General features: G+C 36.1%; 1 protein-coding gene across 1 annotated transcript in view; it reads right to left on the reverse strand.

Annotated features, from left to right (window-relative positions):
* Positions 1-424: 424 nt before the first annotated feature.
* The window catches only part of RNPC3 (RNA-binding region (RNP1, RRM) containing 3), a 17244-nt gene continuing 1226 nt past the window's right edge, over positions 425-16442 (reverse strand). The window contains exons 2-16 of the mRNA XM_009333852.1: positions 16137-16192; positions 15402-15449; positions 14147-14265; positions 12813-12893; positions 11935-12046; positions 11378-11446; positions 9738-9886; positions 8653-8778; positions 7620-7756; positions 6606-6767; positions 6333-6427; positions 6195-6253; positions 5526-5658; positions 4497-4569; positions 425-1581 (exon numbers count right to left, since the gene is read on the reverse strand). Coding sequence (XP_009332127.1) covers positions 4510-4569; positions 5526-5658; positions 6195-6253; positions 6333-6427; positions 6606-6767; positions 7620-7756; positions 8653-8778; positions 9738-9886; positions 11378-11446; positions 11935-12046; positions 12813-12893; positions 14147-14265; positions 15402-15449; positions 16137-16192 — 1406 coding nt within the window. The 3' untranslated portion in view covers positions 425-1581; positions 4497-4509. The remainder of the gene's footprint in view (positions 1582-4496; positions 4570-5525; positions 5659-6194; positions 6254-6332; positions 6428-6605; positions 6768-7619; positions 7757-8652; positions 8779-9737; positions 9887-11377; positions 11447-11934; positions 12047-12812; positions 12894-14146; positions 14266-15401; positions 15450-16136; positions 16193-16442) is intronic.

Below are 16442 nucleotides of genomic sequence, written 5' to 3' on the forward strand. Positions count from 1 at the left end.
GCTATCCCTGTTTTAATGACTTTGGTCTCACCAGTGATAGATGTTTTTCAAGAAGTGGATGAACAATGGAAGTTAATTACCGAGGAAAAACCAGTGCCTAATTTCACAGTACAAATTCATGCCGGTGCACTAGCATGACTAGTGCTTAGTCTCCAAGACAAGAAAGATTTACACTAAAATGAGATTATCCTTAGATTTTCTTATCTTTTTACCCTGAAACACTAACAGCTAAGCATCACACCCCAGGAGGTGCATACGAATATATATAAGAATATATGCATACACATGAATATATACTCCGAATCGTCATGCCGCACAGTCACAATTGGACTGTTGACCTTTTTAAAACAAAAAGGTCTTCCCTCCTTCCCACTCCCAAGCCCCGCAACAAAACAAAAGTCAAAATGAAGAGAAAAAGGCAAAATGAAGAGAAAGGAAATAATTTATTAGAGATTTCACAAGCAAACTAACATACGTTTATCATGTAAGTCTTGTGACAGTTTAAAGGTATCTGGAATCTTTAAGATGAGAAAATTTATACTCTGCCTAAAATACTTTAGAAATGCTACTACGCACAGTTCAAGAGTCCCGATGATTACACTGCTTCTTCCCCCAGCTTGATAATACTTGAAAGAGATGGAACACAAAAGGGACCTGGAACATCACAAAGGCGTGTTAAAAGTAAGAACAACCAGAAAATAGTAGTGTTGTGCTTTCTTTTGACAATTAAATTGAAAGATGCTTAGTATTTAGAAAAGTGCTGAATGTCTGGAAAAAATCTGACTTAATTGATAGAGGCTGTATTAATTTTATATTACAGTAAGTTAAACAATAACATAATATGAAACCCACAAGAAAAATATGTTATTGGCAACAACACTACCTCAGTGCAGAGAACAATCTAAAAAAAAAAAACACCCAACAAAAAGGTAGCAGTTATTAATAGTTCAATTCCAAATACTTCATTGTGAGATACTGTTAGATTTTCTTCTCTACACAAAAAAGAAGAAGTAAGGAATGTACAAACTAAGTCAACTACAGATTGTTTCTCACGTACCAGGACAACAGTAATCATCAAATGATCTAAAATACTGGTCAACCTTTTAATATTATTAAGAATTGCTCTGCAACGTATTTTAACCAATGTATTATTATATTTAAAGAAAAACAAGACGACATCCTTGGTGTGAGCTCAGCACAGCTCCACGCATATCAGTGGAACACTTCTAGCTCATACAAGCTAAGGAATTGGACCATAAATTAGCAAGTTACATGACCTGTGAGGAAGAAGGTGGAGGCCACCTGTCAAGACTAGGAACCTTCATTGTGTCTATTCACGCAACACAGACAACTCATTGATTTTTTTTTTTTTTTCTTTCCCCCCTGAAAAAGTGCCCTTTGCTGTTAAAATTACCAGATTAGTTCAAGCTCTAAAACATGTAAACTCCTCCCCACACCTACTCTGTACGGAAACTTAGATGTAGTTGAGTGCTACGGGAAACATTGCACAAAAAAAGGATACAACAAGAAAGGATACACTCTGCATGACAGTATTACTGCAGTATTTACGCAGGAATGTTTCTAAAGAAGAACAGCAGAATGTGGTTTAATTTTACTTGATTCTCAGTATTGCATACACATAACTTTATGCTACCTATCAAAAGCAAATATGCGCCTCTGATAAAATACAGTTTTCACCCCTTATGAGATTTACTGAGGGCTGATGAGTCCACCAACACTAAACTCCATATTCAAAAGTAAATACATTTTTGATAACTTGAACTACTAGGACACCACCAGATTTTTCTGTCTCATTAATCCTCCTTCAAGTCTTTGCCATTTTACAGACTCACTTTTTCCATCAGGTCCAAAACCCAATCATGTTTCCATTCAATGCAGGCTTTCAAGTCGCTTCTTCCCTATGAAGAAGCTGGAGACCTCTCAATATCAGTTTCTGCTACATAACCTTTCTCCCAAAAAGCTGTATTTTAGCTACAGAAAAAATAGTCACCCCAAATACTAACTGAAATTTTTCCAGTCCATCAAGAAAAAGACATTTCAGCCAGCAAGGTGTTACATAGTATTTTTTATAAACTATACGTATTATTTTCTCTAGAAAGGATAAAACCTTTGTAGAGAAAATACTAAAAAATAATAAAAGTATTTGCAGTAACACTCGTGAATTTAACACAGCTTCTTCCTGTTTAAAAATAATCAGAAGTTTAACTTATGTCAATTTAGTTGTTAAAAAACAAAGAATCACAACATTAAGATGCAGGATACAGATGGAATTTTAAGTCCCTCAAATGTTTGCATAAACTTGTTTATATGCATATTTATGTTTCAAATGAGATTCTGACACTGTTTTTCCTTACAGACTCAGACTTCTATCCTGGAATTTTGCATCATAAATCAGGACCCGTCAGAGTATTCCAGCAGGAACAGGAAAACATAGTCATGCAGAAATAGGGTTCAGTTTCATCATTAGTTGGGAAGTGGAATAAGTATTTTTAGTTAAACCTCATGGATCCCTAGAAATCTGTATTAGCCTATGGCACATTCTGTGATCTTTACATATAAATGGTCAAGGGAAGGAAGAAGTTCTGCCCGTGATACATTAAACCAATGACACCAAGGTAACTCATGTGCACAGATAAAGTCTTGCGTAAGTACGTGTTTGCTCACTCTAAAAAAAGCTTCTGAGCTGACCATCAACATGATTAATAACCACATAAGCACCTCGTTATTTTCTTTATGTAATTCAAGTATTATTTAGCATGTTTAGTGAAGCCAGAATTAGATTTCATGTACAAAACTAGTTGGAAAGACATGGAATTCCTAAAAGAAAAAAGTGTTCAGACTTCATTTATCAGGCTTTCCAATAGCTAAAATACTTCAGGTTTCTTTTCTGCATTTAAAGAAACCTTAGTAATTTTCTTCTTATTAGACGCTGGATAAAGTAATATAAATACAAGGTTTTTTCTAACAAGGAAGGAGTAAGAAACAAGACTGAAACATTCCCATAAACCCTTGTTCATAATAGAATACTTTAGCCAAGGCTCATTTGTCTCTTTTCAATGACCAATACAGAAGAATGCCTGTAGAAAAAGTGATCTTTAATTTGATAAAATACAGATTTTGCAAACCACAAATCAATAACTCGAAATAGGAACTGGTAAGACCAAATAGCATCTCTGAAATGAGGGAAACAAGCTCAAATATAATCTGATGAAAAAATCCTTAGACAACTGACAGAAGAAGAAACCTACAATTGAAGTAACTGTTATAAATAGAAACACTACCCTCACTATAACCATGCTGCGGGGTCTCCAACCGGTTTTTAAAAATCAAAAACAGCTGTTCACATCCTCTATTTCAAACTTAAGGGTTTTTTCCCAAAGTAACAGTGATCAAAACATCCAGACTGAAAACACATCATGGGTTAAGTAGAATGTTTCAGATGCATTCAGCCTAAGCTTCGCGTTCATTTAGTCTTAGGTGGAGGCGTAACCAGAGTGATGCCCAACTGTAATCTGTAATTAAGTTAAATGCCCTTTAAATTTGAGCTAGCTGATCTACCAGAGGGTGCAGATTGAGAAATAAGTGCCTCTAATTCTTGCACCAGTTACTTCACATGTGAATTTGAGACCGTTCACTACTCAAATGTTTTTAGGCCATGAAATCCCTCACAGTTAAATTAGAGCTGATTTTGCTTGAGTTACTGTTATATAAAGCAAATACTTAGAGTAAGCAGTAGTGAAGAAAAGCTATATGATAGGAAATAAAGTTAAATAGTGATTACTTTCTGCTAAAAGTTACTTTCCCATCAAGTTTAGACAATAATGCCAAAACCCAGGACCTATGCATTCCACAGCAAATGAAGCCTTGATCAACGCAACATTAAGTAGCACTTTCTGACACAATCCCCTTTCCTAAACCAGACAAGTTTAAAGGATGCTGCAACTGCACGAAGATCTCATTTTCCGAAGTTAGCAAAGCCAAAGGTCCTTTACAGAGCTAGCAGAAGTGAGTTTATCGCTGGAAACAGTTCTTCAGGATCACTTTACAATGGCAGGGACGGAAGGGAAGGAGAAAAGAGGCAACTCTTTTCAAAGCCAAAACCCCAGCAGATTACTAAAAGGTAAGTGGTCCGATTCCACAGAATTAGTCTCCTTAGCTCCCCAGATTAAGGATTAGAGAAACTGCCAACTACCCTAGGATATCAGGATTAGGGAAACGGCAGTCTCCGAGTTTCTAAACAGAGGAAGAAGCAACACTTTAAACTTACACCAACTGTATACCTTGCATTCTGGTTTTCTGATGTAAGTGCACATTTAAGAAAAAATTGTATGGAACATTTCCCCTCCACCATCACTATTCCTAAAGAAGCCATTAAAAAGATAATAAATAAAAACAAACATAGAAACCCAACAAAACAAATTACAAAAAAGCCCAGCCTATTTCTTTATTTTTATTTTCAGGCAGAGAATCCATACCTTGTGCAGTGTTCTACTTTTTTCTTTTCCCATCATTGGCATCCTGTTTTGGTCTAGCTGAACGAGCGAATTGCTGAGATTCTGTTAAGGACTACAAGTGTCAACAATAAACAGAAGCCAATCAAGAAGCAAAAAAGAAGTATTATTTCAGCAAAAGGTAGTTTAAAAAGTGGCCTTTACCTGTGAATCAATTCTACTACAGTATTAAATATTATAACGATAATGTCTGTTAGTGAAAGATCAGGACCTCACTGATCTGCAGCACAAAAAATTTTAAGAGATCCTGTCCAAGAGTTTACAGTACTAAGTAAAGGAGGACGGCTAACCAGGAATGGGTTACGTGCAAACAGAGTAACTGCAGCAGGACAAATGCTTGATATTTACAGTCCTCCATCCCAGCATGTTAACTCCATAACTTTGATGTCTCAGTAGGTATTTGGGAAGAAAGCTAAAAGGAACAGAGGTTGGGGTGAACAAGAGTACAAAGGAAAGGAAATAAACTATGAAACATTTAAGTGAAAAGTAAGAAAGGACTTATAGACAAAAACCAGGGTAATGCAATCGGAAACTGTAGAAATCCCAACACGTTACACAGGCCCAAAAAGTAACTGACAGTTCCAGCCAGAGAAGCAGTCTAAATAGAGACCACTGACCCTGAAAGGAACATTTCTTTATGTTCTTAATTCTGTAAGCACAGGCTTAACCAAGTCAAAAAGCCTACTTAATTTAAATACAAGGGTCATACAAGCTAAATCATCTTTTGTATTGTGTTTGTAGGATCAAAGAGGTAAGGCCAGAGAAGACAATTTTATTGTCTTAAACCAAGCACGTTTACTTTCCTATTTCAGAAGAGGTGCCTCAATATTCAGTTACCATAAAATTAATAATAGTACACTATGCTATGCTGCCTTGTTTTTCTAAGGTATTTCCTCTTTCCACAGATTTCCAGTAAGTAGAGCACTATGAGAGCAAAACTAGAGATTGACGGACAGATGAAAAAGAATATAATGTAAGTGTTTGAAAAGATACAACCACCATGGGTTTTTCAAATAAGACATATCCATTTGCTTCTTTTAAAGCTTTGGCAGCTGCTTTTTCATTAGGAAGCCCAATGAAAGCCTGTCCCTTCATACGGCCTTCTTTCATCAAACGTATATCAAACCTAGAGGCAAAATTGAGAATTGGGCATTACTCACATTTAACCACACTTTCATATTTCACAGTACAAATATAATTCTCATGCTTCGAGCTGGAGAAATAGCAGAAATGGGTGCAGAGCCTACAAGCAGGAATTATGTCATTGGAGACTGTTTTGCCTGGGGGAACCATTTAGTAAAAAGTGACATTAGACCGCAGGATGGCAAATTGATGTGCGGCTGTAGTAAATACGACAAATGCAAAATGATCAGATACACACAATCACCTACACTGCTCATTCTGTGTCGCTCAGCCAATAAACAGTGAATTTGGTAACGAAAATATAAGGGACAAAATAGTAGGGTCTTCAGACACTGTTCAAAAATAATTCCATTTCTGTACTTCTGATAAGTTAAGATTTTCAGATGAAACACATTTTTTCTTTATGCAGAAGCATAAAGAAAAAAGTAAAGATGACTACTTTTTAAATCACAATTTTCACCAGTATAACAGAAGTTAACATAAAAGGCTTAATTTTAACCAAGTACCAAATTAACTTACATATTTCGTTCCACTTCTGACTGGAAGTCAACGTATCTTCCAAAAATGAACTTGAGATCCTGAAATTAAAGGGTAGGTGTAAGAGGAAAGCTGATAAAAAGCCCTTTTGAGAAATATTTAATTTGCTTGTTTACCTACCTTTTCTTGGACTTGTTTAGCTAAATTCTTCACATATATCCTGCAATTTGGATCACCGGGCTCATAGTTTTTGAAAACAGAAAATTTTTCCATTTCTTGAAGAAGACAGGAAAACAGACAATGTTTGAGCTCATTTACTTACTTTGTATTTTTGCTCAGTATACCGTAACTAAATTTACTATATGATCAATTAACAAAGGAAATACTTATTTAAACTATTTGTTGCAACAAATCAAAGAGCTCTCATTAGATAATGTATTCGCACAGTTATACCTTCTCTAGAAAGTCTGTTTTTTTCTAGATCCCTTCTAGAAATAAATTCTGATGGTATTTCATCATCCTCCTCTTCAGTTTCCATTTTATCATTTGAGCTAGGAGCTGGGAAAATCCTTCCAAAGCCTGTATTATTGATTTCTTCCGTGGTCGCATAAAGGTCTGAAATTTCAAACACATTATGTCAGTGGTTTGTATGTTTATTCACAAGAGGATCAAGAGCAAGCCAGAAAATCTACTCCTTTCAGTAACATTTTAATATAGTAGACTTTGTAAAGCAATTTGAACACATCCTTAAAGAAATGGGTCTTAATCCCTGGGTTGACAAACACACCTGCTCTATATGGTCTTATAAAATCAACTGTACCACAAATAAAAGCCATGGCACATGCCAGTAAAGGTAAAACTAGCCTTGCTGTTCAAGCCTGTATCCATTTCAGTGGTTTCTCTAATTTTCATTCAAAGAAACTATACTACTGTAAAGTACCAAGAAACACAGACTGACCATAACCCTATAAGAAACCATCACACCTCATTGCTATTATCGCCCAGCATTTTTTACAGCAGATAATCAGTGCATCACAGAGAAGGAGCTGGCAATCACTTGAATGCTGCTCTCTAAGAGCTGGAAAAGGAAAATCTGAAATTAGCCCGATATATTCAATTACACTGTATAATACTGAGAATGCATTTGTAACATATTTGCTAAAAACACCTTAACATTTAAAATGGAGTCCAATTCACCATAAACCCCCAGATCACACAGGAGAGAAAGAGCCCTTTAAAATCCTCTAGATCCTTTACTGTAGCAAAGTGCAGTTATGTGCTTTTACGTGGGAAAACACAGCAAACGCAGACAAGATGCAGGTTGGTGTTCCTAAACCCCGATGTATACTATTTAGGAAAGCTCCACACAAAAGAAGAGAATTCCCTGGCCTAAATTTCAGCAGCCTTCTACACACTGAAACCACACGAATTTAATATTAAATACATTTGAAGTACGAACTCTCTTACCATTTTTTTCTTCTTTTTCTGAGTTTATCTGAAGAACAGCTGGGATGTCAGTAGTAATATGGAACTCAATTTTTTTATGACCTACGTGTTGTGGCTGCTCAAAGACATCTGAAGGTGACAGTGTAGGGTGCAAATTACTGTTTAAAACAAGAACATGTTAATTAAAGATTCAGACACTGATGAATGCATAGTCAAATACAAGATTTCTTCCAGATAGATTTTATGCTGCTGTTTACCACAAATACATGAGTTCTCCATTTCATAAATTTCACCCAATACAGTTCAAGTTGATTAAAACACTGCAAATATAGTAGGTATGGCTGGCAGTGAGAGCAAAACCAAGAATTACATACCACATTACAGTATAGACAGGCACTTATGAAAAACTTCATCAGTAACTTAAATACAAAAAATAACTGGCCTTGCTGATGCTATCATATAGTGTATAAAATATACCAAATTTTAAAAAAATATAGCCTTCCTCCTCCTACAAGTGATTTGCTATCAGTAAAAATGCATTCACAATTGATCACGACTACATAGAAATACTACACTGGTGTCTACTGTGCCATGGTACTGCAGTTTCAAAAACCAAAGTTATTTTAAACAGTATCAGTTTTTATTCTTCCAGTATCATCCTTTTTTTTTTTTAATTTATTTTAAGAATCATCCCAAACAATAAACCCAGATTGCTTCTGTCAGGGCTGTGATATGAAATTGTTTTTCTTTTTTTATGAAAAAGGGATTTTTATTAGTTTGATAGCAAGAGAAACACAAAGCTTGAACCAGGCACACTTTACAGATTAAGGTTGTTGAGCAGACTTGAGTTCAAATTACACAAAAATTTGGACCTTTAGAGCAATAAAACCAAGCATGACGATAAGAGAAGACCAACTCCACTACCAAATTTACGTTATCAGTGAAGAATGCTTGTTTTAAAACAGCAACACTAAAGCAAACAAGATACAGAGAACGTCATTTAGTAAAAGGAATAATCTTCAAAAAAAGCCCAAAAAACAGAAATAATACAGACCTGTGGGGAGTACACACGGGAACATTCAGTAAGTCTTTAATTCTTTGCTTTTTTCTAACACCACGCCGCTTTGTGTTTATTGGTCTTTTAGGCTGAAGGGTTGCTAATTCCATCAACTTGGTCATTCTATTTTAAACAAAATTTTAAAAAGAACCAAAGTGGTTTACAGTTTATTTGAACTCATTTTGCAAAGCCTTCCCCCTTCCTTAAAGCCCTTGAAATACAACTTTTCAGAACACGGTTATAAATCTAGCTACCTTAATACTGAAACTACATTAATAAACTGTAACACATATAGCAAATTGATATACACAGAGCACTTAAGTGACCCATCAAAATTGTAAGGAGTTCAATGATGCCCCTTCCTTCCCCAAGCATGCACCTAAATAGGACACTGAAGCTGCAGAAATGCTATAGAAGCCCCAAGCCAAACATTCTTTTTTATAATACTATTTCCACTCAACAGGAGTGCCTTTTTCCAAATGCATGTATGTTTCTGAATATAGCATAGGGACTTTTTGATTTACTTTTCAGTTTAAATAGCAAATAAAGAAAATTGCTTCTTCATATACTATTAGTTTAAAGATTTAAAAAAAACAAACAACTATGCTGTAAATTCAGTCCCAAAACTGCAAGAGGATCCTCAGCACACACAACCTCCCATTATTATTGCTCCTAGCAATACACACTGATGTACAAAGAGTATTTTGGAAGTCAGACTGCACATATGATTCAGGCTGAGTACTTTACTCAGTAAAGATGTGAAAAAATGAAGAATCCAGAAAACAAACTAATTACTTATATCTGCACTTTGAGGTTTTGTTTTCTTGGGTTTTTGTTTTTTGGACCTGGGAACAAATGATAATTTGCATACCACTTGGCCATTTTCCTTCTCTTACTGTGATTCAAAACAGCACTGTCCTTCTGTTTTTAAGTCACTCTGGAGCTTCCTTAAGCATCTGGAAAGATTATCTATATACTGCAAACATTAACAGATTCCACCATTTGCTGAACTAGAAGCTAGAAAAGTAAAAACATGACTTTAAAAGAACCCAAAAGCTTGCAAATGACTGTAAAATGCATACCTCTCCTTTTCCTCCTCATTGTCACTTTCATATTCTGATTCATCTCCACTAGATAGTTGCTCTTCTTCCTCTTCAGGCAAAGGAGGCTCTTCAGGAGGCAGAGGTGGGATTGGGGGAGGTGGCACAGGCACTGGTAAATACTCTTCATACTAATTATGGGAGAAAAGTTAAAAAAAAGAAGAACATTTTAAGAAAACTAATTGCATATCTTGTTTTCCTTTACCTAATAAAAACAGTCAAAGCAATAAATTAGAAAATTGACAAGAAGCATTTTTTTAAAGTATGTTTATAGGGACCTAGATGCTATTTTGCTAAACTACATTACTAATGAAAACTTTCCACAAGAAAAAAAATTGCTGCTTTCTGAAGCGTAACAGTGAATGTTTTCATTCTTTTGAGGAGTTAAAAAAAAAAATTAGCAACTATGGCCCTGGGTTTTTACTTTGCACTCAGCTTTAAGGACTCTCCTGAGAGGAATACGGTCAAACCATATGGGAGGAGGCCTAACGTCCCAAGCCATCTCAGTTTCTACACTGAACCTTCCACCACCTATCAAAGTTACATTTCTATTTCTATAAGGGGTGAGGATTTCATGAAAGGAGTAATTTTTTTCATTGAGACTGCAAAAACCACACATAAGGAATTTCCCATACAAAATCATCTCCAGCCCCACTTTCAACAATCTTACTACACTTAACAGCTACTTTCATGTACCATCAGTTCCTTAAGGCACTGACGTCTTCTGGCATTAGAAATACTCTGTGCCCTTTAGAAACTGTTCTAGGAATTTCAAGGACTGGCTTCACACCTTACTACTCTGTTTTGCATGACCATTAAATTCACAGTGCTTAACCTGGCCCAATACCAGGCAACAAATAAAATTATTCCCAGAAAAATCAGTGTGAATTCATTTATTTGATAGATTTATTTCAGAGTTTTCTTTACCAGCTAGCTCCCATTACTAGAAGCAGGTGTTCTGTTAGGGCAAACACAAAGTGTGGTGGAGCACAACTTCACTATATCCCAATACTGGAGCTATCACTATTAATGCAAGTCCTCACTTGCTCTACCTTCCACTGGCAGTCAGTTAAACTACTCTATCACAGCATCAGAGAACTGAGACCACAGAGGCCGTATTTCTATTTCCCTTCAGAAACAGCTCCCCCTAAGCCTCTGCCAGTTTCCCTCAACCCTCCCTCTTTCAAAAAACATCCTGGAGCCAGAGCAAGTTAAATCCCAAAGCGCTGTATAATCTCATTAACAATCTGAATCTAATCAGAACTCCAAAGGAACACAGGGATCAAAGAACTTAACACATCTTTGTAAGGCAGCGGGCTAATGGTATCCTGTATTTCCTGTATCTGTAACATGATGCTACAACCTCCCTTTTTTTTTATACTCAACAGTTTGAAATATTCCAGTGCTACTGTCATACGTGTATATTTCTTTAAGTCTAGTTAAAAAGATTTCTTTAGAAGACTGACATGCACATCTTACCCAATGAAATGCAGCAGTATTTGCTATCCTGTAGAGATTTCTCCAACTTTTAGAAGTTTGAACTTAGATCTCCTACCATGTTGCTAACATTTTAAATTGTGAATCCGTTTTACAGTACTTAGAACATGTATTAAAAAAGTTACCATGGGAGGGCGAGCAGTAACTGGTCCAAAAGGTGGAGGAAGATTCATTTTATTCATAAGGTGAAGTACCTGAAACGATTTGAGATAAGTTAGGATTTCCTTTAAATAAATAAAGAAATAAATGAAAATAGTTCCTTGCTAGGTGTCATAGCCGGTAACTTCTGGCAGGTGTAAATCAGCATAGTTTTAATGAAGACACAACTACATTGGTTATTAAACAATGTGAAAGCCTGCACTTGAGATCCAACACTAATGGTAAATATGAGCAACACCCTAAAAAGGCTAATCAAAAGAAGTAAAGCATCTTCTCAGAATGAAATGTCAAGTACTCAAGTCACATCTAATTAGGAAGATCACATCCAGTTAAGTCTTCAGTGTCAATGAAGTAGGTTACTTCTGGTCTTATTATCTCAACACAGTAAGAAAATAACATTGGTTAACACTGTCACAGGAAAACTAACAATATTTACTATGACAACAATTATTTCTGTGGATAATTAAAAGAGGAAAAAGGAGATGTTTTTATTTTTATACTTTCTTTGCCCTTTTTCACTTACCTGGACATAAAATTTGGGCACACTTGCCAAGGCATTTGCTATATTTGCTAGAATTGTACTTGAAGGTGGTGGATACAAATATTTGAGGCAAGAATTGATGGGAAAGGTGAGGCTGAGGAAAAAAAGATTAAAAACAAGACATCTTAGCACCATTGCCACATAATGACTGATAACAATTAATGATTACTAGAGGTTTAACTATTCATTACATCCGAAGCATCACTGAAATGTAATTATTTCCCCTATAACAGTTTTGGGCCACTTACATTATGTCTTTAACATCAGGGAACCGTCCCCTAATGCACGACAGACTTACTGGGCTTGGGCACAGTGAAAGTACCAACACATGCAGAAAGCCTAAAGCACACAGAAGCAATCAACGTGTCCGAAACCAAAAGCACAGCACAGCATGCTCTACAAACATCGTAAACTCAATGCTCAAAGTGCTGGATTTAGTAGCCCAAAAAGAAATTTATTTTCCATGCATGCACAAATACAAATGGGGGAAAAAATAACAAGAAGCCTCTGGAAAAACAAAAGTCAACAGTATTCTGCTGTTAACACTGGCACAACATACCCAGTCCTCAAACTCTTCCTCAGAAAGCAATGCATAGGGCTAGAAGGCTATTATGCAACCCACAACTTCACGGCTCAAAGCACCAGTCACTGATCAATTGTGAAGGTTCTAAACTTGAAGAACTAAAATTTCACCTTTATGACAATTCCTACAGCTATACGTGCACAACAGTAGCATACCACGAAACAAAACAAGACAGAATGCAGCATGCTGCATTCTCTCTTGTTCAACAGTACATAACACTTATTTCAAAAGAAACTGTAACAGAATAAAATAATTAAGACAAAAAAACCCCACTAACCCATGGTTGGGTGCAATTCCATTCTCTATTTTAACACAGCTTGGTTCTTTCTTCTCCTCTTCTTTCACTGGTTCTTCTGAACTGAAAATTAATTTAGCATTAATTAAAACAGGGCAAAATTTACGTGCCTTACATAATATATGAAGTATGTTTAATCTCATCTATTAAAAATATAAGAAATAGATTAGTACAGTATTTTTAACATCTTTTATCGATGGCATTACTACAGCCATTATTAATTCTTAAGAATTAACACATGTGGATAACTATAGTAGCCAGACTTCTAAAATAAATATTTATGCAGATTTAAGTAAGCCTCCCTATATTCAAACACTCCTGACAAATCCACTTACAGCACAAGAACTAAAATTATTTCATGTTAGTCTCTGTTCAGAGACTGTATAAAATCAAAAGGTATTAAATTATTGTTTTGTTCATATTCAGAGAGTGGAATAAATAACTTAAAACCTCTACCGTTGATTTTAATTAAGCACTATCACATAGCTTCTATCACTTTGTTACATATTACACAGGTAAACTTGGAAGCCTAACTATGCAACTTATTTTTTTAATTAAGTACTTGACCGACAATTGAAACCCAAACTATCACAGTTCCTGGTCACACTAGCATTAGGATTCATTGATTTCTTTTTTATTTTTATTTTTAAATATTACATATTCTTTAACTATTTGAAGAGAGACTCAGACAGTTTTACGTTTGTTCTGCTCATGCTTCAAGCTAGATACATGCAAATCAGCTCCAGCTTAGAAGCCAGTGGCTATAATAGTATAGTCTTATACAGTTACGGTAGCAGGTGTCAATTCTGCCTGACTCTTGATTAGATTCGAAAGAAACATCAGGAAAGCACGGCATGCACTAACAGCAAAAGAAAATTATAATCCTGACACAAAAAAAAAGTAGAAGAGTCTTTTTTAAACACAGGGAACCTGTGCAACACAGAGGTCAGCTTACGCAGACTGGAGTCTTGCTCTGCAAATGAGAACAAACAGGACCATCTGCTGATTAAAGATATTAATAACTACAGGAATAAGGATGGGAATTATTTCATGATGATAGTGAATGAAACAATACTAATGGGAGGAATGCAGTCACTTATCTTTAGTGATCTATATATATATATCTATATATATATATCTATAGATATAGATAATATATCTATAGATATATTATATATATCACTTATCTGAACCCGCCTGTTAACACTTCTAAATGGTTACAATTCATCCTTTGACTTAACAGTACTACAAAAGTATCATGAACATGATACATGAATTTGACCGCAAACATAGAGACTGAATTATTATGCACGTACCTTTTACACTTCTCTGAGACAGAAGGCTGGCTAAGTACCTGCACACTATCTTGCTCCTTTGCAAATTCAACGACTAAGGTGTGACCTAAAAGTTTCAGCTGATGCAGTCTTGACAAAGCCTTCAAATAATTATAATGGAGAAAAGAAAGAAAGGAAAGAGGAAATACATCAGAATTATTTCAAAGCATAACTGGTTTTTGTTTGGTTGGTAAAGTAGCCATAGGATGCAGTCCCAACTGCTTTAAACTAAGTCTGTGCCACTACAGACACAGGTAGTTCTGCACCGTTCCTGCCCTCACAGCCCTGCTTTTAGCAGCCTCTTTCCTGCCAGCAGGAAGGAATAAGAGGAGGTTGCACAGCTAGAACCATAGCAGAGACTCACGTCATCTGAACACAGTAGCAACCTTAATGATACTTATTACATAGCCTAGTCAATCTCTGTGAGTTCAAGTAACCAACCTCTTGCTCACAAACTCCAAACGTGCTGAAGCCCACTAGTAATAGCTGGGAATTTTAAGATCAAGATTCTTAACAGTGACACCGGGAAGCTCCAGCATTCTGCAAGTCCAGAACCTGATAGGCTGCTAACAATTGACACAAAGCAACCTAAATTCACCACTGTTCACCTCACATAGTCTTTGTAACTTTTTTGACTAGTACTTTACAGCATGGCCTAAAAAAAAAAAATAAAAGCAACACCAAAAAAAACAGGGCATAAGAAGAAAATTCAGGACACAGGCTTTTTACCAGATTCATATTTAAAAAGCATTATTAGCATTACCTTTTTGGCATCCACGTCCCCCATTAACATGGTAGTTTTCTTTTTCTTATCAAAGTTGGGCATTCAAGGCAGTCTTGAATTGTGTACATCACTATGTCTGATTTATGGCAAATATGCAATTATGCAGGAGACAAGTAAATTACGTTTGGTTTATAGTTTACATATAAATGCACACACCCTAGACAAGGCCCTGATCAGCCTTAACTCATGGAATTTTGCCATGCTCTAAGTGACAGGATGGATCAGATGACTTCCACAAGCCCCTTCCAACCCACCTTTCTCATGACTCTACAGAAGCGTTCGTTTTACCAAGTCCTTCAAGCACCTCCTGAAACAGAATCCTAATATTACATTGCTCTGCATTTTTTTTCCCCCAACGCTGAGTACTAGATGACGTGTAAAACGCTTTAGAGCACAAATGGCAATTCAGAAAAGTGCTTTGCTAAAACTTCCAATAACAAACTCAACACGAACCTTCACAGCTGCATTTTCACTGGGAAAGGTAGCAAAAGCAGTATGTTTCTAGAAAACAAACAGAAAAAAAATTGTCATACTGAATTCAAACCAAAAAGCTAAGAAATTGCATGTAAAACATATGCACACAAGTAATTCCTAAGTTTAAGTTTACATATTTGAAAGCTTCCAGACAGTAGTCATCTAATTCCCATGTGGGGCAAAGGTGAAGGACCAGAGAACATTTTTCTCAAGAATTTAGGACAAGCACCTCCTGCAGTCAAAAATTACGATAGGAACTCCGCAGTTTAAGAAATACAGGAAAACAGGTGTATTATTTTTCTAGTGAGCAAAAGCCATCCTAAACTGCAAGAAAATATGTATTGATAAAGAAGTTTAATCCTCTTTTCAAAAAGGGAAATTTATTTCAGCACCTCAGCAGAACATTTTCATCAAAGCAACTCCTAAAAGTAATACTTTTCCTGTTACAAAACTCGTAACTACTGTTGTGCTCCGAAAGTTCGGATGGTTTGTAGCTGACGTTTTCCCTTACTTTTTAAGTTCAAAAAAAAACTTAAGCTTTCCCAATTAGATCAAATCCTCACAGAATACACCGTTCATTTTAAATTTGTTTTAACAGACTTTACCACGTCACCTTGCCACTACACGATTCGGTGTTAAAAACCCAAAACATTAATACTGTTATAAGAGCAGCTATCAGGAAAATCATTGTAACAAAGTCAGTATTTTTAATACCCTATAAAAGAAAGCATGACCCTGACACAAGATGCGAACATCATTTATCCGCAGTTCTGCAGGAATACAAGGCTCTTTCCAAACAGCATTCGACACCAGACAGATACTCCGATGTTTTTGTGACTTGGAGGAAGAAAAAAAACTAAACTAAAATAAGGATTTCAAGACACAGAGCTGTGAAACTGCACCCCCACACCTACCAACAGGCCCCTCCGCACTGCTTTTCCACGGCCTTATTCCTAACAACAAGCGAGGCCAAAGCTGCGGCCAAGGGCACGGGACTCGCAGCCGGCGGGGAGAGCGGAC

Source organism: Pygoscelis adeliae, unplaced genomic scaffold, assembly GCF_000699105.1.
Source record: "Pygoscelis adeliae isolate BGI_AS28 unplaced genomic scaffold, ASM69910v1 Scaffold10, whole genome shotgun sequence".
NCBI lineage: Eukaryota > Metazoa > Chordata > Aves > Sphenisciformes > Spheniscidae > Pygoscelis > Pygoscelis adeliae.